This window comes from Hyperoodon ampullatus, assembly GCF_949752795.1.
Source record: "Hyperoodon ampullatus genome assembly, chromosome: 2".
In the NCBI taxonomy this organism is placed as follows: domain Eukaryota; kingdom Metazoa; phylum Chordata; class Mammalia; order Artiodactyla; family Ziphiidae; genus Hyperoodon; species Hyperoodon ampullatus.
In genome coordinates, this window is record NC_136915.1 from 148,329,759 (window position 1) to 148,355,584 (window position 25,826).

At 42.0% G+C, this 25,826-nt stretch overlaps 1 protein-coding gene across 1 annotated transcript; it reads right to left on the reverse strand.

Annotated features, from left to right (window-relative positions):
• Positions 1-3,678: 3,678 nt before the first annotated feature.
• On the reverse strand, positions 3,679-12,927 carry LOC307049138 (dual specificity tyrosine-phosphorylation-regulated kinase 3; the record flags this gene model as incomplete). Its single annotated transcript, XM_079698528.1, has 3 exons — positions 3,679-5,253; positions 10,866-10,977; positions 12,851-12,927. 3 exons carry the CDS (start codon positions 12,925-12,927, stop codon positions 3,679-3,681), a joined length of 1,764 nt encoding a protein of 587 aa, XP_079554654.1.
• Between the last annotated feature and the right edge of the window lie 12,899 nt (positions 12,928-25,826).

Below are 25,826 nucleotides of genomic sequence, written 5' to 3' on the forward strand. Positions count from 1 at the left end.
AAATTAAAATAGCAGCAACTATTCTTAGCTGACAAATAAATAAGGCATAAATAATTCTATCTCCCCAAGATGCTCCTCAAATCTACCATCGAAAAAGAACTAACCGAGCCTCAGTTTTCTTGTCTGGTTAATGGGGATAATAATTCCCATCCTGCAGAGGCAGCAAATGAGATAATGCTGCAGGTTCATTGCCTGGTAGTTTGTGGGGTACCCATTTTCACAACTGAACATTTTCCCCCCCAAAAGTGGACAATGCAGGTGAGAATCCAGATGTATATTTGGTCCATGTTGAGGGATTATGAGGCTAGTTCAGTGAGAAGGGCAAGGAGGAAGGGGAATTGGTGCCAATGAGACACGATCATGGGATCCAGATTCAGAGGAACCAAGTGAGATGAGGAGGGAGTGATGATGGTGGTGGTGAAGGGTGAGGAAGGTGTTGGCTGCTGCTCCCAAGTGAGGGGGTCACAAAGATGAACCAGCCCGGTCCCTGCCCTCTAACTACAAAAGCCATTCCACCCACACACTTCAGGGAACAACGCAACCCAGCCAAACTGCCCTCATCACTTTGTCACGATAGTGGAAATGTTTCTGTCTGGAAGACTGGTCAGATCCTCCTGAATGCCCATATACCTTAGGTCTTCTACTGAAGCCAAGATTTTCTGAAGAGCTGACTCCTGGAGAAAGTTGCATTGATTTTGAGATTGGGAGCCTCATATCCAGTTTCCAAATAGCAATACAGAGTGTTCCTCATTCATGATGTTGCATACTACTTCATTTACTTTGATTCAACTAATGTAGTTCCAAGCCCCCCAAACCCACACCCAGGAACAAACCTTGGAGTACCTTTCTGCTCTCCAACTCCACACTGTAAAAAAAAAAAATAATAATCAATAAAAGAAGGTGGGACTTTCCTGGTGGCACAGTGGTTAAAACCCCACGCTCCCAATGCAGGGGGCCAAGGTTCGAGCCCTGATCAGGGAACTAGATCCCACATGCATGCTGCAACTAAGAATTCGCATGCCACAACTAAGGAGCCCACATGCCGCAACTAAGGAACCGGTGAGCCACAACTAAGAAGCCTGCAAGCCGAAACTAAGGAGCCCGCCTGCCGCAACTAAGGAGCCCACACGCTGCAACTAAGGATCCGGTGAGCCACAACTAAGGAGCCCGCGAGCTGCAACTAGGGAGCCCGCCTGCCACAACTAAGACCCTGTGCAACCGAAGAAATAAATAAATATTAAAAAAAAAAAAAGTCAACCAACTTGACCTGTTTAATTGAAATGACAAAATGGCTGAAGAACAATCCAGCAACTGTAAGGCACAGCCTGAATCTCTGTACTAACTCTGATCCAATTTGGTCATTTAGTGCTATGGCTGGGCAGGGATCCAAGCAAAAATCTGACAGTGGCTGGAAAAAGGGTGACAGCTTCTAAAAACTACAATTGTCCCTAAACTTGAAACGCACTCATAAACCTCCTCAAATCCATCTGGCACAACCGCCATGTTTTAGAGCAGCCCACTCTCCCCAAACTTGAACCGGCCTGCAGAAGACAGTCATGCCAACTTGAATGACTCTGCTCTGCATCACCCTCTAGGTTGCCAAATTTAGGCATAAACACATCCATTCACCCTCCCGGAGCTTTCTAGAATTTGTACAGTGTCATGGGTTGTCTATATCCTGTCGCTTGGCCCAGGTTCTGTAAACTCATGGTCCATTCACTACACAAAAACAGACCACATGCCAACCTCAGCCACAGGCTCCCTTCTCTCCCAAGTCACACACAATGCTGGCTGACCAAGGTGATATCTCACTGACAACACAAACATCGAAATCCTGCACGTGGCAGATGTATCTGGGGTTGCAGTCCTTTCAACACAGTTTGCTTAAGAGAGTAGGTCTCCCACACAGATAACGACTGGAAAGGCCACCTCACCATATGCTCTGCCTAGATAATGCAGGAGCCTTACACAACTCCTCTGTAAGTTAGAGCACTCAGCAGGAGTTAGGGGGCTGAAAGGAGTTGCATATTCCATTGCCTTCCATAAACTAGGGGTAGGGGAAATAATTAAGGTTTTAAATAGTCCACTTGCTCAGTCTCCAGAAGTACCAGGACATCCCCCTTTTAAGAGGCTGAGGTCACAGTCTGAACCCTTTTCTGCCCTGTGGTCCTTGTGCCTGAGAGGCTGGGGCCATGCTCGGGACATTTGTTCTCACAGCCTGTGCTGTGAGGAATACTTTTGGTTAAGGCAAAAGTTCCTTAAGTAACATGCCCATGGCATTTTCCTTCTTTTTGTGACTGTGCTGCCCAACAAAAACAGCCTCGTTCCGACCTTATGGAATCTGTAGAGACTAAATTCTATCATAAAAGTGGAACTGGATAGTCCTGAGAGCAGTGTTGGAGAAAGCAACGGTCTACTCTGAAGAACACACTGTCAGGACAGAGTTCAGGTGGACTCTTGTTTTGGAGGAGGGTGGAAGTAGAGGCACGGCAGGGGGAAGAAAACAAAACTGCAGCAGTGAGTTAGTTACTGTCCCTTTCACCATCCTTCTGAATAAGCCATCTGGCTAGCAATTCGTTTTATTACCAGCCCTCCCTGTTTAAATCTTAGCAGAGAAAAAGAAAGGACGTTGAAGTGAAGAAAAAATGAAATGGATTACCACCAGTTTCTGGATTTTCTTCTTATATCGGAAGCTCACTCCCAGTCTAGGGAATAGTCTTCGGTTTAAACTGAAAGTGAGAAAATTGTGGCACATCAAGGTGGCAGATAGCTGGAAAGAGGAGCGAAAGCAATGAAGCTGTAGTTAGGGTTATGTGATAGCAATCACTTTTATAAGGAAAGAGTCCATGGAAATGCAGAACTGCAGTTTGCAGGCTGATTCCACCTTTAACGTTCTGGGTCATTTGGGGCCAAAAACTTCTTTATCTTCCTTGGACATGGGAGGAGGGATGCATATGACTTCTTTTAAAGCCAGTACTTTGTGAAGTGGTAAGATGTCTGTAAAATGCTTCGAGTGCCTGGGAAACAAACCAGTGGCAAAATAATAAATAAAAATAATAACGACAACATACAATAAAAACACCATGCATCACAGAATTGAAGGGCAGAGAAACGAGCCACTGGAAGCACTGACGAGACTTTTCTAGGGGACCCACAGCTTACCGGAGCTTCCCCCACCCCATACTCTGCTGTGAGCCGTTTCACCTAGCATAAGCCCACAGGACAGGCTGCTGGCGCGAGAGATCTAGTTTTCAGTCTCATCTATAACTACGGCCATGTCCCAAATTAAGCCTCTGGAACAGATGCCGAGGGAGACTAGAAGTGAATGTTCAGGATATACTTTCTGGTATATCGTCTACCTTGAGAGAAAAGGATTTAAACCCACAGAATAATACACAGGTTGGTGAACACCTGACAATAATAACAAAAGATGCACTGACTTATAAAAAGTCTTTTACTGTGTATCCCAGGATGGTCAATACAAGCTGGTTAGGTAATTAGCCCTTCAAGAGTTCTTTTACAGTCATATAAAAATGCTTTGCCTTGTTAAAAAAAGATATCTAGTCTACCAAAAACATATCCATGAATGGGCTTGGTGTTGTTTCTTTTTTTCCATTTTCAGGTTTGCAAGATAATTAAAAATACCTACATATCATCTCTGAGCACACCAGCTGTCCATTAGCTAATCAGTTTTGGCAATACAGTGCACAGAGGTATACCACCACTGGTTTCTGACATTAAGTTAGCTTTAAGCTTATTGGCTATTCCTAGAACTGGACGCAGCTTGCAACCCAGGCCCTGGAAAGCATTTGCAGGATTTACTGCCCTTTTGCCTGACACCTTTTCAATGGTGAGAGGTCTGGGCACAGACTTGCTAATCCAAGGGTGTCTTAGTGCTTGAGCTGGGGTCAGGCGGGCAGAGGGGTCCCAGGTAAGACACCTTTTCAAAAAGTCTATGAAGAAGTAATCATCACACCCCTTCAGTGCTGTCCACCAGTCTTTGCTGCCTGGGGGACCCCGCTTCTTACCCCTCTGTGAACGACCTCCCACAAGCACAACCCTCCCATCTGCCTGACTGGTCACAAAACAGTAGCGAGGTAGGCCCCTGGAGTTAATAAAGTACTTGGCACGTTTGGATTGCTCCAGGAGTTTTGGTGGTGGCATCCCTAGAAGCTCCATCATACAGGCCAGCTGGTCTCCTTCATCCTCTCCAGGGAAGAGAGGATGTCCTGTTAAAAGTTCTGCAAGGATGCAGCCAAAACTCCACATGTCAATGGACGTGCTGTAGCGGCTTCCTAAGATGATCTCTGGAGCTCTGTAGAACCGAGACTGGATATAGGTGTAAAGCTTCTGGTACTCAAAACAGCTGGACCCAAAGTCAATGACCTTAGTCGCACTGTGCCCATAGTGTTTCAGGAGAATGTTTTCTGGCTTCAGGTCACAGTGAATGATCTTGTTTCTGTGGAGAGCATCCAAGGATTGCAAGATGGATTGAGCAAACTTGCGAACCAACTGGATACTAAAACCCTGGAATTTGTTTTTTTTCATGAGCTCATAGAGGTCTACGCTCAGTAACTCAAAGGCCATGCAAACATGGTTCCGGAACGTGAAACTTTCCAGCATATGAATAACGTTCATGCTACCGGTTTTATCCTGCCTTTTAAGATGCTCCAAAATCCGGATCTCCTCGGCTGCTTGGCGATGGAAGTGCTTTTCATTGCGTACCATCTTCAGGGCCACGTACTGTCGAAGTTTGTGATCATAGACCCGGGCTACCTGCCCAAAACTGCCCTTGCCAATAATTTTCAGCACCTCATATCGATAAGCTAGATGGTCTCGAGGCACGTGAATGTAGGCCCCATCTGCATCATCATAACCCCCATTATTGGGACCACCGATAACTCCATGTCTTTTTTTGGCATTTGGACCCACAAAGTAAATTTCTGGATAATTGATGATTTCCAGCTTCTCATAAGCAGTGAGGTGGTGTTTATACTGCTTCAGTGCTTGTTCTGGAGTCAGAGGCAACACTTTGGATGTTTTGGATGAAATGCTGGATTTTACTGTATTCAAACGATCTGAACTTCTACCCTGAGAAACTGTAGGAGAGCATTTTTCAGAGTCCTTGATGCCATCTGACTGAAAAGTATCAGATCTTCTGTTGCCAAATTCTTGAAATAGTTGTTCTACCTTCATCTCACCTCCATTCAGGAAGCACTGAGTAGGATCTCTTGTTAAATGCTCAGTGGTGATCTATGGCAAAGAGAAGTGAATCTATGTTAAAGTCACTAAAAATGGTGGAAGAATGAAAGAATCGTCCCCCTGACTGAACAAAACAACAAAACATGCCAGTTGTGTAGTTAAAAGGCCCAAAAGTGAGATAAGAAAAGCAGGAGTCTCTAGAAACTTGTGTTATGTTAATACTTAGGTTCCCTGACTGCTGTGGCCACCCCAGCCCCACTACATAGTCCTCCCTTTGTTCAAACCAAGACGGTCATCTTACCATACCCGAAACATGCTAGATTCCTTCTAACTGGTATGTCTTCCTACCGAGAAGCTTTTCACCCCATCCACTCAAATCCTACGCTCTTTCAAAGCCCAATGCTAGTCCTCCTTCTTCCACTTAGAACTACTCCAAGCCCATACTAACTATGGCTCCACTCACATCTTAACTGCAGCTTTTCAAATCTACCACGTAATCTGGCCCTTGTTATATATATACTGTCCTATATTGTTCACAAACTGTTTCAAGTATCTTCCCAAATCTTAAGGGCATGTACCAGGAGCAAATGAATAGACATTAAAGTGTTCTGTAAATGATAAAGGGACAGAGGCAGGATGTGATCCCCAGGTCTTCTGAATCTTGGTCCAGAACATTAACATAACCTGCTACCAGCTTCTCCTAGTGCCTGTACTATTCTCCACTAGCGTTAAATGTTGACCTTGGCCTGGAATCAACCAAGGCCTCATCATCTACTCCTGGGTCCCCAAATAAATGATCACATCTTTCTATCTCAGTTCATTGAATCACAAAATTTCTAATCCAGAGAGAACTCTTGAGATCACCAAGGCCAATTCTTTAAGTATCTGATGAATAGCAGTGAGAATCTAAGGCCCCAGGGTGCTTCTCGTAAAACTCTCCTAAAGACAAAGAGTCTCCTTTCTCTATCCCTCCCTTGCTCATAGAAACATACACTAGCCTCCCTCAGCAAACGCCTATGTGACAAACGTATACAACTCTTTTTACTTGATTTGGCATCACCTTTTCCTGCAAGGAACAATAACCTACAGAAGAAAACTCTACTTATTAAATACCTCTGAAATGAAATAAGATTCTTTGAAACTCGATGGAGGGAAAGACAATGAAAAAGCCAAACGCTAAAAAAAATACTAAGAAAAATATAAGAATGTGCTAGAAGGAAAGAAGAAAAAAAGTGCTAAAAACTGTTGTTTAAAAAAAAAAGTCTGGGATACTTCAAAGAACAACTATTTTTCTTAACAGACCCTGATGAACTTTACCCCCGATCTGTATGATTGAGAGCCTCTATGATCAGGGGTAGATAATTCCAGAGAAGCTCTGAGCTATATTTATGATCTCTTAAAATATAACACAAATTATAAGGTAATGATCCAAAGTGGCCAACCATTTAAAAAAGAGAATTTTAATATAACCTAAGCAAACAACACCTGACCCATCACCTATATAAATAAAAATATAAAAGATGTAAATATAAAAAACAAAAAAGGGATGAAAAAAAAATTAAGTGTTGGCATACTTTAGACAGCCCCTAATTTAGTTATAAAAGCACGACATTACTTCCTGCCTGCTTCTTTTAGGTCATTTAATCAATTTAAACATTTATATAGTACTACAGTTACAAAAATGAGGCACTGCACCATCTTACATATAAGCAAAGCAGCCAGTACAACGGTAGCCATACTTTGCCATTGAGTTTCTAAATAAAGAGGCAAGATACGGACCAGGAGAGATCTCTGATACCAAAATAGAGAACTATCACTAGTCAAGAAAATAAAACAGGCTGGCAGACAGAACCTAAATACCTTGCTAAGATGTAAATATAATGCAACATTTTGTTTATCAGCAATTAAGTCAAATAACCATTCCTGTTTTTAGGGATGAAAAAAAAGGTCTCATCCATCCATCTAACATTCACATGAGCACTAATTGTTCACAATTATAAAAGTGCCAAAAAACAGGTTACCTCAAGGCACTACAATCTATTAGGAGATAGGTTTGGCTGAACTAGGGAATTATAATTATTTGGTTTTAGGTAGATTTACATAACAAAACCAAATATTTGCATGCATCTAAACCAGTTTTCCTTAAATTTTTACTACCTAACCTAAATGCATCTAAATATTTACTGCTAAAATCTTGGGGACACATTCTGAAGAAATGTGAAGTCAGAAGGCCTAGGTTGGGGTCCTGGCTACACTGCTCAAAAACTGTAGGTCCCAGGGTAGGCTTAACCTTTAGCCCAGTTTCTTAGCCTCAATTTCTTTATCTTTAAAATGTGGATAATAATACCTCCTTGCAGGATGTTGTGTGAATCAAATTATAATTAATAATATATGTGAAAGACCCTCAGAAACTATAAAACATGTAAAAACACTGGTAACAATTAGGCAAAATTCTCAATATATTGTTTAAACTCCAATACACCCTCCCTTTCCCCTTTCAGCTTATCTTTTCTCTCTGTGGTGCCTTCCTCTGCAGTTCCAGACTCCCTCCACCAGACATCTGGCATTAACTATGCCTTCTGCTCCGTGAAGGCCTGCACAATCAGCCTTCCCTTAGGATGCATGGAAACACCTCACCCACTTTCTCCCCGACATGAGACCTCCTTTCAACTTGCCATGCAATTTAATGGGTTATCTCTCCAGACATATTTGACCTTTAAAAAGATCAATGCTTTAACCCAAGGGGATGACTCTCTAGGACCCGCGGTCATCAATGACAAGCTGGTAGGAAAGGTATTTGTGGTCCAGGGTCCACCCCTGGGCATTTCACCTACTCTACCTACATGTAAGGCTGTGCTGGCTCTGGAGGTATTCATTTCTGTTTGTGGTAAAGAGAGGGTCTCAGGTACAGAATGTTAATAAGAACAGAAATTTAACTTCCACAGAACTATTACAATAAGATTAAGGATGTCATTTGGCTTTCCTGACTCATGGTTTTTCCTTAAAGTGAGCCTAAATCTCTCTCTCTGCAAATTAAGTCTTATTTGGCCCTCCGGAACTACACAGGAGTGTCCAAATTTCCATGTTAAAGCCCTTCAGATACATAAAAGGGGCTGTCCTGCCTTCACCATTTTTTCTCGAGGCTCATCATCCCTATCACATCCTCCACCTCACACAGCCTGGGTCAGGCTGCCTTACTATATCCTATTCACGTTCTCAACACGTTATGGGCTGCACGGTATATCTCTCTGCAAGTGTGGCTTCCAGAACAGAACAAGACACTTCAGGTCTAGTCCCCTGTGGACTGTCAAGCTTTGAACCTCCAATGAATCTGAAGAATTCCAGAAAGAAATTTTTCCACACAGGGAGGGGTTCTCGCCTTAGCTTTCTTTCCTTTCCTGTAATAACTCAAATACTGGTCTGAATCAATTATGTATCAAGTCTGCTGTGCTATAAATAAAATCTTCCTTCCGTTGTTCTAGGAGAATCTAGAATTTTCACACATGTTAAAGTAGTTACAAAACACAATATATTTCTAGTCTAGGGTTATAATCACAATAACTGACCAATGTCTGCTATCGACTTCAAATAGTTTAACTATGTAATTATATCCAGAGAGTCAAATAATGCCAGATTAATCATGTTTTATTTAAGAATGCTTCATGTACATTGTTAATTGGGAGCGCTCTTTTTTTTTTTTTTAACACCCTTGTATTGGAGTATAATTGCTTTACAATGGTGTGTTAGTTTCTGCTTTACAACAAAGCGAATCAGCCATACATATACATATGTCCCCATATCTCCTCCCTCTTGCGTCTCCCATCCTCCCTATCCCACCCCTCTAGGTGGTCACAAAGCACCGAGCTGATCAATTTGGAGCACTCTTGACATTTCAAATAGAATCTACAACTGCGTTAATCAAGTCTTAAAGATCTTGTTGAGAAATTCAGAAAAGGAATATCCTTCTCGTCCAGATATAAAACACCCCCCTCCATCGTTCTCGACCCTAAATCTCTGCAACACAAAGCTAACCCAATAAAAGCCTATGAGCAGATGATTTATAGTTTACAACAAGAATGTAAGGGCATCTTGGATAAACAATGAAGCCAAAGCACTTTGTGAAATGAGCAATAGCGTCTCGCAATGGAGTCATGGCATAATGAACTATAAGTGTTACTAAGAGGTCAAAAGCACTTTTTTCAGCAAAATTTGCAAAGACAGTATTGTTTTAGAATCTAAAATCTTGTGTTTTGCAAGCTGTGTTACTCTGAATACCATACAGTAAAAAAATTCATTTTGATCCTGAAACGTACAATTTAATTGCCCTACTATATGGTGATTAACACTGGCCAACTCTGAAGTAAAGTTAAAATGGACTTTAAGTCACATGATGACGGACTGTAAATAGTTTCCCAGAGAGATGTGCTAATTGTCAGCAAGTAACCACGAAATCTGATAGTCAACACACGAGTATATAGGTGGTTCTGGAGCTCTTAGAGGTTTTTACATATTAAAAACAATAAGCTTGTGGAGAATGGAAACTTACTGCACTTTAGAAAGGAGATTAAAAATAGGGTGACCAGCCTTCCAAATATATGTAGCCCGTATTTTGTAATATTATTAGCCTTGAAAGTAGTGAAGGGGTTGATTTTTAATGGCAAAAGCTGACAAACCGTTGGGAAGGACTATGAAAAATGCAAGCAGTGTTTTACATAGAAATAATTTTAGGTCTTAAACAGAAATATGAAGGAGAATTATTGATAAATTAGTCTACTCAATTATTCAGTTTGTTCGTTGATGATATATGCAGCAAATTTTAAAGTCACAGGATAGATTCTCCCTGTCATGGAACTTGTCCAAAACCCTGCTCTCCCTACCACTCTATGAGTGCCGAGGGAATGGGAATTAATTTATTCTCTTAAACATAAAACGGTGTCAAAAGCTAAATGTCTGCAAGCTCCAAAATGATTAAATGCATCGAAACCAAAATGTATTGCTAAGTTTCATTTATGATCTATAAAATGTTTCTCTTAAGCATACTAATAAGCTAGGACTGCATTTCTACCGTGCAGGAAAAATCTGCAGATCTGTAACTTCAGAGGTATTTTCTGCTTCTTGTTCTTGTTAAAATGAGCCATCATAATATACTGTACATACCATTCTATCAAAAAAAAAAATAACCACTATCTAGGGCTTCCCTGGTGGCGCAGTGGTTGAGAGTCCGCCTGCCGATGCAGGGGACACTGGTTCGTGTCCCGGTCCGGGAAGATCCCACATGCCGCGGAGTGGCTGGGCCCGTCAGCCATGGCCGCTGAGCCTGCGCATCTGGAGCCTGTGCTCCGCAACGGGAGAGGCCACAACGGTGAGAGGCCCGCGTACCGCAAAAAAACAAACAAACAAACACTATCTAGATAAAAGTAGCACGTCATTTTTTTCCCTATTTACCCCAGTGATTGAAAGGAATAGGTGGGCTCCAAATCAAAATCATTCTGAAAAGCTGAACTTGGACCACAGAAATTGTTATTTCAAAGTCAAGAGAAACCAAAAGTGAATAAAAAAGAGCCTGGGTTACCAGTGACATGTAACTGTACCTTGACCATTTAAAGTCGCACTTCCTCCTTTCCAGGCCCATTAGAGCTCAAAGAATTACTTCATTTACTTACATTTAGTCTTCTGGGTAGAGGTGGTTCAGAAGGATTGCGGAGTGCATTTGAACAGGGTGAGCCTTTGGTTTCATCTATTATCACCACGGTATCATTGACAAAATCATCCAATCTAGTTGAAAGGATTACAGATAAAATCTGTCAGTAACTGAAGTATATAAATTTGTATTTCCAAAACACCTTTTAACTGCTTCATATCTGCTACAAAGAATAATTAATACAAACAAATGTCCACACTGCATTTTGGCACTGAATACACACCACAGGGGTATTTGGCAGAGGAAGGGAGGAAACCCAACTTTTCCTCCTTTTTTTATTTTGAAAGAAAGGACAGCATTTCTAGGTTTATAGTTTGAAATTGTTGAAATAAGTCGTACTTTCTGAATGTTGTTAACAATAGGGACCATCAAGAGAATCTCATTTAACTTACTACTTGAAAACGAAGGCTAGTTGAAATCTGAAGCCTAAAAGCTAACCAGAACAAACAAACAAGACAGAGAACTGTATTTTCAAGTCGGAGACTTGGATTCTAATCTCAGCTCTACCACTGGCTACTCTACCTTCCTCTCTGAGCCGTTGGCCTCATGTTGTAAAGGGAAGAATAGTTCCAGTCTACACACTTCTGGGTCTCACAAGCAAGAAATAAAAGGCCTTCTTAGTGCTTTCTCTAAATTTATTTATTTACTTTCCTACTTAACATCTATCTAACTTGTAGAAAACTACAGTGAATTCTACAGCAAATACTATAGGGATTCTCTAAATTACAAAACATACTGGATTTCACATCTTTACCCACTTAATTTTCGGGTGGATGGTGGAAGCTAAATGCCAAATGATAATTTCTCTGCTCTTTAACACTGTGCCTCCCTCCACCGCTGGAAGGGAACACAAAAGACGGAGAGGATTTATTTAATCCACAAGATGGCTCTGAATAATGTATTTCATCTGCCACCAAGAACATGGATTTCCCAGTAACACACATCAGCATTTCATTGTATCATTTTTACATGATATACTATGAATACAATGATAATGAGCCAGCTGCAAGGGAAGAATTTTTTTTAATCTTTAAAACTATGCTGGAATATTTTAGTGGCTTATAAAAACTGTTTTGTAAAATTAGTTCTAGAGTTTTCTTAATCGATGTGTTATAGGAATACAAAGACAAAAAGAAAACCGAAAAACAAAAACCAAACAGAAAACCCACTACAAATATTTTTGGAATGTTCTCTTTTTAAAAAACATGCTTACATTCTGATAAAATTATACCTTTAACGGGAACTGCTTCATTGACAAGAACCAGAAATTCTGGATGTGACTGATTCTTTGCCAACAGCATGAATAAAGCAAACAAAATGGGACAGACGTCCACATTTACAAAGAAAAAGACAGACTGAAGACCTACAAGATTTCCTAGAAATAGCCAAAGGAAATTACCCAAAGGTAGTCTCCATGCAAATGAAGTGGGCAGGTGGTCCCTACTCTCCATTAAGGTGTAAAATCCTATGAAAGGTGGAGAATCTCTCAAAACACGATCCACAAAAAGTCCTACTCAGCAGAGCCCCTCACCTACACCCCTCACGGCAAAGCCCTTGGTTATCTGCTCTGAGCAACAGGGCTTATTTGAAAAGGTATTGCTCCCGGTCTCCCCCAGTTTGCTAAAAAGCCCCACCAAAAAATCCCAGCTTCTCAGAGTTCCTACCATATACCCCCGATTTAGGACTTCAGAAATAATCCCCAGGGTGGGAATTCTTCTTTCCCTAACTCCTTTCTAGCCCACTCCCGCGCTGGGCTGGGGGCAGGGGAGCTGATGGAGAGGAAGAGGGTGGGCCAGTCCCGGAGAGGGAGTCAGACCCCTTCCCTCGTCCTTACTGCTTGGGGGCTCGCTCAACCTCCAGCCCAGTCCATCCACGCCCCCCGACCTCGCCTGCCAGCTGCAGCGGCTCCTTCGGGAGCCCCAGCTCGTTATCCCCCGGCGCCGTTACCTCCGCGGCTGGGGCGGGAGTCCGACTCCTGGCGGCCCCGCATCTTTCCGCCCGGACCCGCGAGCTGTGCCTCCCATCCGTTAGCTCCGGACCCCCCGGAGGGAGGGGCGGCGTTTGGACGGTCAGGCGAGCAGCGTCCACCTGAGCTGGGGCGGCTGCCTCCCGGGCCGCGACGTTTCCTCGGTAACTCTCTTCCACACAGTGCAGCTCCCAGCGCGTCCGCTCGGGACTGGCTGGGGTCGACAACTGCCAGAGGAGCAGCAGGGGCGGGAAGGGGAGTGGTGTGGTCGCCTAGCAACCGCGGCACGCCCCTTGAAACGCCTCGGCGCAACAATGTGGCACGCACAGGGGCGGGGCCGAGGCCACTCCCCACTGAGCGGCGCGTGTCTCGGAAGCTCTCGCTGGCCTCGGAAGGTGGGAGGCGGGAGGCTGGGAACCCGCCGCCTGAGGTTGTGTGGTCGCTGGCTGAGACCTGAGGGCCGCGGCTGGGGAGGTAGAAGGGCCCTGACGGAGGGTTTGTGAAATAGCAGCTCCCGATTTCTGCCTCAGAAGTGGCAGCCGGCACCTCACGGTCAGCTAGCTATCTCTTAGCAAGTTGCAGCCTAGAGTTCTAAAACCTCCCTTGAATATGAATAAACTAAGAACGAAAGACATGGGTAATTTATCAGACTTCTCCACTGAGGGGCGTCCCTCCGGAGGGTAATGAGTTAACAAAGGAAACCAGTAATAATAAACCCATTTTGTGACACCACCGGCGCCACGAATATTTTCGTTTAACCTCGGTAACCATACTAGATGACATCTCTCTTTTATATAGATTTAAGTAGGATCCGGAATTTAAGCTGAGGTATGTCTGACTCCCCTGCAATGGGATGCCACGGATGGTAGGGCTCAGAGCCATTTTAAGGATGAGGAAAGTGAGGCCAGAGGAGATCTGTGGTTGGCAAAGCCTGAACTAAATGTCTCCAAATTCCCAGCCTTCGTCCTGCTGCACCAGACCCCCTGGAAAGAAGGCTCTTCCTGTCTTCTTCCTTGGAATGGGTGGGGGTTTTCCCTTTACTTTTCTGAAAAGTTAAGATGCCTCGGCAACACCAAGGGTAAGCGGATTTGGATAGTTGGAACGAAAGTGAAAGGGAAGGAGGTTAAAACAGAAGAACACAAGTGTTGTTTCCTTGAGCGTAACGGCCAGTCGGATTATCTAAACCTACAAAACTCGAGGCAGGCTGTCTGACCCTTGAGGAGAGAACTAAACGTTATGGAAATGCCGAACACGGGCGCCACCTGGTGGGGCTTGGGGACTCCTTGCCCCAAGCCTGCAGAGCATAGTCCAGAAACCTGAACATTTGCATCCAAGGCTCATTTCCGTGAGACTAAAAGTCAGAGTCCCTGTTCTCATGTCTTTAGTAAAAACGCCCTTAAAATCCAAAGGCTCTTCACTTTATAAATTACTAATGTGTCAGTTTGGGGAACTTTACAATCAATGTTTTCTTTAGCCTATGATAAAAATATAAATTCAAAGATTTTCTCCCATGATGATTTAAAATTTTTTTCTAATCTTATGAATAAGCTTTTTTTCCTAACCTCGCCCAGCCCCTCCCCCACCCTTCCCCAACCAGAACAATCCTGCTTTCATGTGGGTTTGTATTTAGACTCCTATGGAAGATTTTGTTTGAAGGAAGAGTTCCATGGCAGCGAAAGGTTTGGACTAGATTGTTGCTGAGGTCCTTTCCAGCTCTAAGGTTGCAAAATTGTATGAAATAATCATTGTTCTTAGTACTTATGTGGACCCCTCAGAGCACTTTACTGCACTAAACGTTTCGATAGGACTTGCCCCCCCAAGTTTTCTTACCTCCTTCTGAATCACTGCTCTCTCCAAGTCTGCTTTAAGACATAGCTATGTAAGCCACCTTGAAGCATTCTGCTCCCCTTCCTGCCCCTGAGATAGGAAGCACAGAGGCCTCCTTTGTCTTTAGGCTATTGATCCCAAGGTCACGGGAGGGAGGATTACACGAGGATGCTGGCACTTCATGAGTCTCCGACCTTAGTGACCCAAGTAATTTCTTCAAAGAGCCCCTGTTTCCTAACAGTGTGGCTGGATTAAAGCCCAATGAGGGATCTAGCAGGAGCCCCCACACCCCAGCTGAACTGCTGCCCTGTGCGCTCCAGCTCCTGAGCAGCTTCTACATCATTTACGCCCTTTCTTCCCTTCCCGTTACCAAAAAACTGGGTTTGCCTCTTGGTGGGTGTTGAGCCAAAAGATGCAATGAAATCAAAGAGCGAGAGAAGGAAGGAGTTATTACTTGCAGCAAGTAAGGAGAACCCTGAGGATCTTTCCCAAAACAGTGTCTCCCAGAACTGTCAAACTGGAGAAGTTTTAAGCATATTCATGATTGACAGAGCTCAAGCTTCAGTTGATTGAAGTCATGAAGTTCATAAAACGTCAACATCATTATCCCTTAGGTTCCAGTTGATCTGGTAGCTGAGCACTTGAGGCTAATCTTTGCCATTGAAAGAGAACTGGGACTCTTTAGAACTTCTCTTGCCTAATAACAGCTAATGTTTCTGCATTCTTTTCTTCCCTTAAGATCATTAATTACTGAGACCTGTGCAAGGGCAAGCATTGTGGCCAGGCTTAGATAACAAAATGGCTTCTGTCAAGAAAGCCATGCCTGGTTCTTTTTCTCCAAGGCTCCCCTACCCTATCTGCTTATGCTCCCTAGCCCCACTCAAGAGTAGTTCAAAATTTCCATTGTCTCTCTCAGTGCAGCTAAAGCCAGATTTACCTATCGTGGATTAGCCAAATATCCTGTAAGATACCTGCTTGCTTGTTGAAGCCAGTTCTAATAGATCTGCAAAATAAGGAACCCCTAAAAAATAAACAAGAAAAATGGAACTATTCCAGCCTCTTCAAAAATCATCAGAACATTCAGAATGTGATTATAACAGTTTCAAATGTAAAGATGAAGAAAATATTCCTATGGCCACATGCACCTGGAATTTTGTGATGAAACACCTGTTGGTGGGTTAAGTTTCAATTCTTTTCAATAACTATAAATTATTCTTTGCAGCATGATGTGCCATAATGCATAGTATACCATATTAATCACAAAATTGGAATGCACTTTAAAAAATCATTTATAGAGAACCTATGAAACTCACCATTTTCCCCAAGCTATGTCGACCTCAAGTTCACCTGAGCTCCAGAAACATGTATAGCTATTTTCAGAAACAGAGATTTAACTCACTGAAACACTAAAACCAGGTCATTTTTCTGAAGGTTCAGAAAGCTGTCTCTCTTCTGAACCTCACGGACTTCTGTTACCAAACTCAGGTTCAGCTGTTCACCACTCAAAAACCCATAGTTGAGAGGCAAGTGTTGCTTGGAAAGGAAAGGTTGCTTTATTCAGGAGGCTGGCAACCTGGGGAGAAGGCAGACTTGTGTCCAAAAACCAACTCCAGAGATTCTGCTGGACCATGAAAGTTTTCAAAAGGAGAATCATCTGGGGAGGGGGTCAGAGTCTTCATTATCTTCTACCTTGTACAGACTTCTGATTGGTTGGTGGTGAGGTAAGAGGGTGGTGTTCCCAGAATCTAGTGCTTAGCCTGAAGTTACCATCCTCCACCTGGGAGGGGGCCTTAGTTCCTACAGAAGAACTCAAACATATATTGTTATGTATATTCCTTGAAGAGGAACCAGGAACCTGCCCCATGCTGCACTACTGTTTCTTGATTGCTCCTCCTTTCTTTCTGCAATCCCTCCCTTCCCTGATAAGCAACTGTTTGAATCTGCCCTTTGGAACTCAGGAAAGGTCAAGGAGGCTGAATGAAGACTATTTCCTACAGAGAAGAAACAGGGGACATGGAAAGCATTTATACCTTGGAGGGCCCCACAGGGTCCTGCAAGGTTTCACTTCCTGTACTTCTTCCCTCTCTCTCTCTTCCCCAAGCTTTGAAAGTTGCCCCATTAATGCTTCAGAATCTTGAAAACAACAACAACAGCAACAAATAAAATCCCTATGCTTCTTCCAATACTGTAGACACTTGGTTCTATGTCTCCTAAATCCTGAAGTTTGTCCTTATTAATCCCTAACCCCAGAAAGATTTATCTTTTCCCAAAATATCTGTCACCTCTTCTCACTCTTCCCAAGTCAACATGACCAGTTCCACCGACAGACCTGAGGGGCCATGTGAAACTATGTTTCTGAAGTTTGAAAACCTAACCAGGACTCTTTCTAATAGAATTACCGTTTTTAAAAAATATATCCATTTATTTATTTTGGCCGCACTGGGTCTTAGCTGCGGCACGCAGGATCTTCGTTGAGGCATGTGGGATCTTTAGTTACGGCATGCAGACTTTTAGTTGCAGCATGCATGCAGGGTCTAGATCCCTGACCAGGGATAAAATCCGGCCCCCTGCATTGGGAGCACAGAGTCTTACCCACTGGACCACTAGGGAAATCCCTAATTACCATTTATTAAGTCTATTATGTTCCAGGTACCATCAGAAGTGCTTTACATATATTTTCTCATTTAAAACTTATAACAGTCCTGTGAGACAGGTATTATCCCTATTTTACAATTCAGAAAACATTCTCAAAGATTACCAACTTGTCCAAGTTCACCCAGCTGGTGTGTGGTTCCAACTAAAAATGGTCACTTGCCATCTGGCACTACAAAAATGAAGTCTCAAGCCACTGCAGTTGCTGACCTTCAACACACCCTGAAAGGAGTTTAGGGTAGAGATCAGGAATGAGGCCTTCTGTGCTCTGGGAAACATTGGCAGAACAGGCCTTCAGATAGTTGGATATTTTCAGAAGGTTTTATGAGCCCAGTTTCTTGCATCTTCTCATATCTAGAGAATCACTAAAATCATAAATGGAGACATCTGCTCCTCATGAGTAGCAAGAAGCTTCTGCCAAAATGTGTGCTTGACTGCATGTATCCCTCTTCACCAAAATCACATATATACTGACTTCCACCCTTACCTCTTCAGAGCAGTTTATCAGAGTTATCTGAGAGGCTGTCTTCTGGGCTATAGTCCTCATTCGCCCCAAATAAAACTTAACTCACAACTCTCATGTTGTGCTTATTTTTCCAGTCGACAGTTTTGGCGACCATGAAGGGACGCAGAGCAGACTTCTCTCCTTTACCCGAACTCTGGGAGAAACTGGAACACTGATACCAGCAGAGACCTCTTGTGCCCATCCACCTCCTTGGAGAGTCCAGACGAATTTGGGTGAGTCTCTCCTGGTTCTTGGATCTCCTGTATTGGTTGATGATCCTGAGTTTTATTTGGCAGTGTATAACAGGTACCTGGCCCCCGGTTGAAACATTCCGGGGTGTGTGGGGGTGGGGTGGCTGAAAATCAATGGGGTTTGCTCAGTTTAAAGACACTGAGCGGTCTGGGCTGAGTAGTTTGGTAAGAAGCTGCTCTGACTCCTTTCCTCAATTTGGCTGCCTTCATAGAATTTGTCAGGATAAAAGTGAAGATGTTACATGAGAGCTTTGCTCCAAAGAAGAGGGACAAGACTCCTCCTGGTCAGTTAGAGCTCTCTCAGGCAACTATGATATGTATGGGAGTGGTGGAGGCAGAGTCCTCATACCGTGCAATGGTCCCACAGGGCAATCCACACATTAATTAAAAGACTTGCTCATCCAGGAATCATGTATAAGAATTGGCCATTCAGTGATCCGAGCACTCACAGTGGTCTTAGACCACTGAAGGGTGAAACTGAGCCACATAAGAGGGCTGAAACGACTCTAGGGTGATGCCTGGAGGAGTTAAGCTCACAAGCCGCACACTGGCCCATCACACAATTTCATTAGTAAGTTTTACCCCTGACAAATTCAACTTGAAAATGGGAAATAGAGCCTCTCAAACAGAGGAATGAGGAGCATCAGAAAGCCAGCCTCTGACTAACACCCCTGCCAGGTTTATGTATGTACAAAACTTATATTTACAAGTACTTACTTATTTTGAATTAAAGGGAAACTTTGCCCTGAAAATAGCCAATATGGGCTCTTTTATTTTGTATGCAGTTGTTAGAGAAAGCTGGCTTAATAAAACATCTTTTCAGAATTCTGACCCTTGAGGGAACAGGTCCTTCTAGGAGAACATGCTTTTCTCTCCCTGTGCCTTGAGACCGGGGCTCTCAGGAACAGTTATCTAGACCATCTCTAATTCCAGAGACTGAGTAGAAAAACAGGGAGGAAAGAGGCCTTTTGAAATTTGACTTATTCTAACTGTTACAAAGTAGTGAGTTTTATATTGTAACACCTGATTCATGACTAAGTTTTAAAATAAAACTATGAGATCTCTGATTGTGTCTATCTATATGTCCATGTGTGCACATATGTCTTTAACTTTGGATGGTATTATCAAAATTAATTTGTAAATGAGCTCTACTTAATTGGCTTAAAGTAAATTAAGCATTTATAAAAATTCTCAGAAATAAAAAAGGAAACTATACAGAATGAATTTCAAGCTCATGTCAACTGGGAAATATTCAGCATTAAATTAGTACCTGGTATTAAGATTTGTCTGTAGATTTAATTAATACAGACATGTCTTAGAGTCATCAACATTAAGTATACTTTTATTGTACCTAGGTTTAATAAAAGTCAAATAAGATCTTATTATATCTGTTGCAAATTTGTCCACAAGAAAAATAACTTGGTATAATGAAATTTTTTATTAGTAAATTAAATGTAAATGAGAAAAGAGGTTTTGGGTGAACTCTTTAAGAAAATTGTTTTAGGAATATCTACTTAAAAATATTCTCTCCAGATACTTGGCAACTTTAAAATTTAGAGTTGTACTAAATTAAGCTAAGTGATGGAAGTTTATTGAATGACTAGGTCATTCCCAAATAAAATAAGATAATGAAACCTTAGGTACTGAACACTGGCCTCCTTTTACAGGGAAACTAAAGGCATTAAGTACTATTAATAAACATGTCTGGTGCCACACTGAGATATTTTCTATAAGAAAACATGTTTTTTAGAAATTATTACTGGTATTTATGTTTGCCAATCTACAGAATGAAAATGTAAACAACAGTTCATAATTGCATACTTCTTAGTCTTCACTAGAAAGTAAGGTTTTAAGAGTTGTGAATTCTAATTTAAATATGTAATTAAAGCTACTAGAAATAATAAAGGAAACATTTCAGCATACAGTAGCAAAGTAGGATGTGTGTCTTCAGTAAAAGAAGGTATGAGGAATGGAATTGCATTTCGTTAAGGGAAAAAAAGTAATTTTGTTCTAGAGCTGGTTGTTTATGGATGGTAAGAAATAAGGGACAAACTAGTATGGATACAGAAAGTTACAGAAGGTTTATGGAAAAGGAATCCTGAGAAAAGAGTTCTGTGCATGGTCAGGATTGGCAAAGTATAGAATAAATTTAATTGAGTAAATGAATTTTAGAAATAAGCTGGTGCAAAACCTGAATTTGGTTTTTCTCTCTGTTAAGATGACACAGTTTTCTTAGAATATTGATCCACTTTTGATAACAGATTATAAAGTTCCTTTTCCCTTTAACTGGTAACATGTTATAACTGTGTGTAATTGCCTTTGAAATCTTTTTGTCACTTTGGTTAAGTGGATAAGCATTGTTTCACAGTGACCTATGATCCTATTTGACCAAGAGTTTTAAAAACTTTTCGATATTTTTTGACAAAGTTCCCAAATCAAATTCTAAAGAAGTTCCTTTGACCTCTAGCTAACTTTGACCTCTAGCTAGCTTCAAAGGGCTCCCTGAAACATCCCAAAGAGAGGTATTAAACTAATTAGGTTCATTTGGTATGTTAAATTACATGGGAACTATTGTCAAATGAGTAATAAATCTTCTTAGGTTGTATTGCATGGGTAAATATTATTAATATACATAGTCTAGAAATTATCTAAAATTCCTAAAAATCTGGTATGTCCTGGTAAAATTTATCAGTCATAATTCTGGTTATTATCCTAAAATGTCACAGCAGTAACCAAGTTTCTTTGTCAATAGCATTGTAATCAGGTCTTTAACTGTGCCTTCTTAAGTCTTTTGTCATTCATAGACAGTTATTGTCTTACACTTATACCTTTGCAAAAATGCTTCCTCTTCAAGAAGATTCATAGCAAGGACTTTTGGACAAGTACAGATTTCTGATAACTTTTAGATCATTTTTCTGAACTGGGTAAGACATTTAAAAATTCTAGTGGAAAACCGGATGGCTTCATGAAACTATTAACAGAAACTATTAGTTACATAGGACTGAGTGAACTGATGAATGTGGTTATAATTTTTATGGTTTCTGTCTAAAACATTACTGGCTTTTAATCTGTGTTTTCCAGACATAAGCAGACCCTTCACTCAAGCTAGTTATGACTTACAGCAATTTGGTAAGTTATACCTCTGTAAACAGAATTGAAACATTTATCTTTTCTGTCTACCTGATTCCTTCAGAAATTGGAAACTCATAGGTTCCCAGTAGCCTTATCAGGTAAATAAGGAAGGCAACCTCCTGGCTGGTGATATTGTGGGGATCTTGAAAAGGGAGTAATTCACCCAAGTCTGTAAGGCAAATTCTGTGACAAGCCTTTGGCATTGCTTTCCTTGACCTTGAGGCCCTTTTTTTTTTTAATATTCATTTACTTTATTTTATTTATATATTTTCTTCATTTTTTTGGCTGTGCTGGGTCTTCGTTGCAGCACGCAGGCTTCTCTCTAGTTGTGGCACGTGGGCTTTCTCTCTCTAGTTGTGGCGCTCAGGCTCAGTAGTTGTGGTGCACAGGCTTAGTTGCCCTGTGGCATGTGGGATCTTAGTTCCCCAACCAGGGATCAAACCCGTGTCCCCTGCATTGGAAGGCAGATTTCGTACCACTGCACCACCAGGGAAGTCCCTGAGAGGGCTTTTTAAAAAAAAACTTCATTCCGAGACTCCTAATGAAAAGTTCCCCACGGCTAATATAAAAGATCCTATATGATCAATTACACTTACCTAAGTAATCAGGCCAAGGTTATTAAAATTAGACTTAATATGCAAACAAATTAATCTTAATTTGTCTATATTTGGTAAAAATGAGGGTAATTTTAGAGAGAAAAATGTATGTTTTAGTGGATATCAAATTCTAGTTTTGTTAATTGAGGTCTGTATTTACTGCTTAAGCCTCACTTCCGATTCAGCTCCTTCCTATTATGTTATATTATTGTAAAGTTTAATTGAATTATTAAAAGGACACTCTAATTTGTTTCTGAAGATTATCTCAGTAATCTATCTTTGGATGAAGATCAGATGCCTCTTGACCTGTAGCCAGGGATTATGCATACTGGAAAAAACATCATTTAAAGGACTATCTCCAAGCTAGATGGAAAGACCCTTATCAGGTACTCTTAACTAGCTCATGCACAGCGAAACTGAAAGGAATTGACTCTTGGATTAATGTTTCCAAAAGTGTCCCTGCACTGGACTGGCCTAGAGAGAGGATTGCTGACCTTAAAATCACCTTAAAACAAGACTCAAACAGAGGAGAAACTTCCAGACTAGGATGAGAAGATGACATCTGAAATAGACATCTGACCCAAGATGCTGGACCAGGCCTGTCTACCAATTGCTTTGATAATTGCTCACAACTTTGCTTATGAACCGAATGTATTTCACAATCTTATACTGAGTGTAAAGTTAATCCAATTGTTGGCGTTATGGCTATTTACCTATATCCAGTTCTTCTGGACTACTTTGGTGGAGTTCTCCACTCCAAGGCTCTAATTGGATAGCCCTTAGGAAATTTATTCTAGAAGAAAGAAATTATAGTTCTCTTTAGGCCACTATTGATATTACTAGGTGATATCCCTCACCTGGCCAATTAATAATACCTGCTCCGACTCTGATAATAAATATGAATTTTCTTTTAGGGTCACTCAAGCTCAATCAGAACACCAAGCGGAATCTCAGTCAAAAACCATAACCTCCTGTTTATGACAAGGAAACCTCACACAGTTCTGGTATGTATCTATGTGGCTAACACCAGGCTATGCTCAAGTTTAAAGGCTCCTTTAGTATATTAAATCATACGAAGGATAACCAGCTAATAACAGTAGGAAATTGGGTCGGGTGCCTTATAAACAATACCAATAGATAATTTCCTTTAAAGATAAGAACTGGTATAGAACAGGCTAAGTCAGATGACCTGGGGATATACTGGGCTGCACCTAATAGAAGTTCTAGGATTCAATTCTTATTTATAACCTTACTAATACTACTAGCTATATCATTTGTATTTTGCCTGTTTTACAAAATCTTTTTTTTAATAAATTTATTTATTTTTGGCTGTGTTGGGTCTTCATCACTGCTCGCACGTTTTCTCTAGTTGCGGCGAGCGGGCGCTACTCTTCGTTGCGGTGCACAGGCTTCTCATTGCAGTGGCTTCTCTTGTTGAGGTGCACAGGCTTTAGTAGCTGTGGCACGTGGGCTCAGTAGTTGTGGCTAGCGGGCTCTAGAGTGCAGGCTCAGTAGTTGTGGTGCACAGGCTTAGGTGCTCCGTGGCATGGGGGATCTTCCCAGACCAGGGCTCGAACCCATGTCCCCTGCATTGGCAGGTGGATTCTTAACCACTGTGCCACCAGGGAAGCCCTAAAATTGTTGTTTTTTGCATTATCAAATGTGTGACTGAGACTTTGATAAAATGATGACTAGGTGAACTTGAAACAGTTGACCAGATACATAGTTCTATATCACATCAATGACCATAATAGTGTAACTCTAGATATGGGAAAAGGCAACAAGAGGGAATCATTTCCTGCACCATAACAGACTAGTGAGACTGTCTTGTGGTCCAGAGACTTTGGCTACTGTTAATAGGGCCTAGTCCAGTAACAGCACATTGAGTTGCCTATCGAGGAAATCCTCACCTGGCGCAGGAATGTCTTAGCACTCTGGGACAAAATGGTCATGAGGTGCCTCCCAAACCATGGTCGAATTTATGACCATGATCGGGCACTGCCAACTAAAAATTGTCACTTGCCATCTGGCACCACAAGAATGAAGTCACTGGCCACTGCAGTGGCTGACCTTCAACACACCCTGAAAGGAGTTCGGGGCAGAGATCAGGGACGAGGCATTCTGTGCTCTGGGAAACACTGGCAGAACAGGCCTTCAGAAAGATATTTTTAGGGTAAGGTTTTACGAGCCCCATTTCTTGCATCTTCTCCTATCTAGAAAAACACTAAAATCATTAATGGAGACATTTGTTCCTTGTGACTAGCAGCAACCCTCTACCAAAATTTGTGCTTGATTGCACATATCCTCCTTCACCAAAATCACATATATACTGACCTCCCCCCTTACTTCTTCAGAGCAGTTCCTCAGAGTTCTCTCAGAGGCTGTCTCTTGGGATATAGTCTTCATTTTGCCCCCAATAAAACTTAATCACAACTCTCACGTTGTGTACTTTTCTTCAGTTGACAGTGGTGAACTGGAATTCAAACCTTGGTCTGCTTGAATCTAAAGCCCAGTCCTGGGGCTTCCCTGGTGGTCCAGTGGTTAAGACTCCATGCTCCCAATGCAGGGGCCTGGGTTCAATCCCTGGTCAGGGAACTAGATCCCACATGCTGCAACTAAAAGATCCTGCACACCACAATGAAGATCCTGCATGCGGCAACGAAGATCCCACGTGTCACAACAAGGACCTGGTGCAGCCAAATAAACAAATAAATATTAAAAAAAAAAAAATAGAGCCCAGTCCTTTGACTGCCTGTATGCTGCCTGAGCATGCAGAGCCTGTCAGGGTAACCCAGACTAGATCACCGGATCCTTTGAATTATGTGACAGTTTCCCTTGATCTAAGATTCCCAAATGTGGTAACAGAATAATCATCCTCCAAAGATGTCCGTGTCCTAATCTCCAGAACCTGTCAGTATGTCACCTTAAATGGCGAAAGGGACTTTGCAGTGTGATTAAGGATCTTAAATTCGGGAGATTATCTTAAATTATCAGGATGGGCCCAGTGTAACCATAAGCGTCTTTATAAAATGGAAGAGGGAGGCAGGAGGGTCAGAGAAGAAGATGTGACAATGGAAGCAGAAGTCGGGGAGGTGGGGAGATCTGATGCTTGGTTTTGGTCTTAAAGCTTGAGGAGGGGGCTGCAAAACAAGGAATGAAGGTGGCTTCTAGAAGCTGAAAAAAGTAAGGAAACAGATTCTCCCCTAGCGCCTCCAGAAAGAACACAGCTCTGCCAACAAATTGATTTTAGGACTTCTGACTTCCAGAATTGTAAGATATTAAATCTGTGTTGTTTTAATCCATTAAGTTTGTGGTATTTGTTACATTAAAGCTTAAGAAGCTTGGGTACTATGGTAGATTAGACACGGCCACATATTCTTTGCAGCTACTCCTATTAGGTGGTGGAGATTAGTTTCCCAGTTCCTTACTTTGGCTAGCCATGTGACTTGCTTTGACCAATAGAATGGGATGGAATAGGTCTTGTGTGATCATGAGTTTAGGCCTCAGAGACCTTACAGTTTCTCTCTCTCTCTCTCTCTTATCTGTTGCCACCATATGGACAAGTTGCAGCTAGATTGGTGGAGAATCCTCAGCCAACATCAACTGCTAGCACTTGAGACAGGAGATGAGTTGCCACATGACAGCAGCCACATGAGGATCCCAAGCAAATCTAGCAGAAGAACCAAGTCAGCAGCCCCTTGAGAACTGTGAGCAAATAGGTATTGTTATTTTAAGCCATTAAGTTTTGGGGTGCTGCAATAGATAAATGATATGGGTGCTTTTGAAAAATATCAATTTCTGCCTATCCTCCATTTCACCAGATATAGTGATCAAGAATTTCTTGGTAAGGAGCTCCACTGATATTTTTGTTGTGTCTGTTGGTCATCAATAAGGTTTGGAACTCACTAGTGTGGACCTTGGAGACTAAGTTCTACTGGGTCACCTGTACTTTGGAAGCCTACTAAGTCTGCTCTACTCATGGCACGTGGGCCAA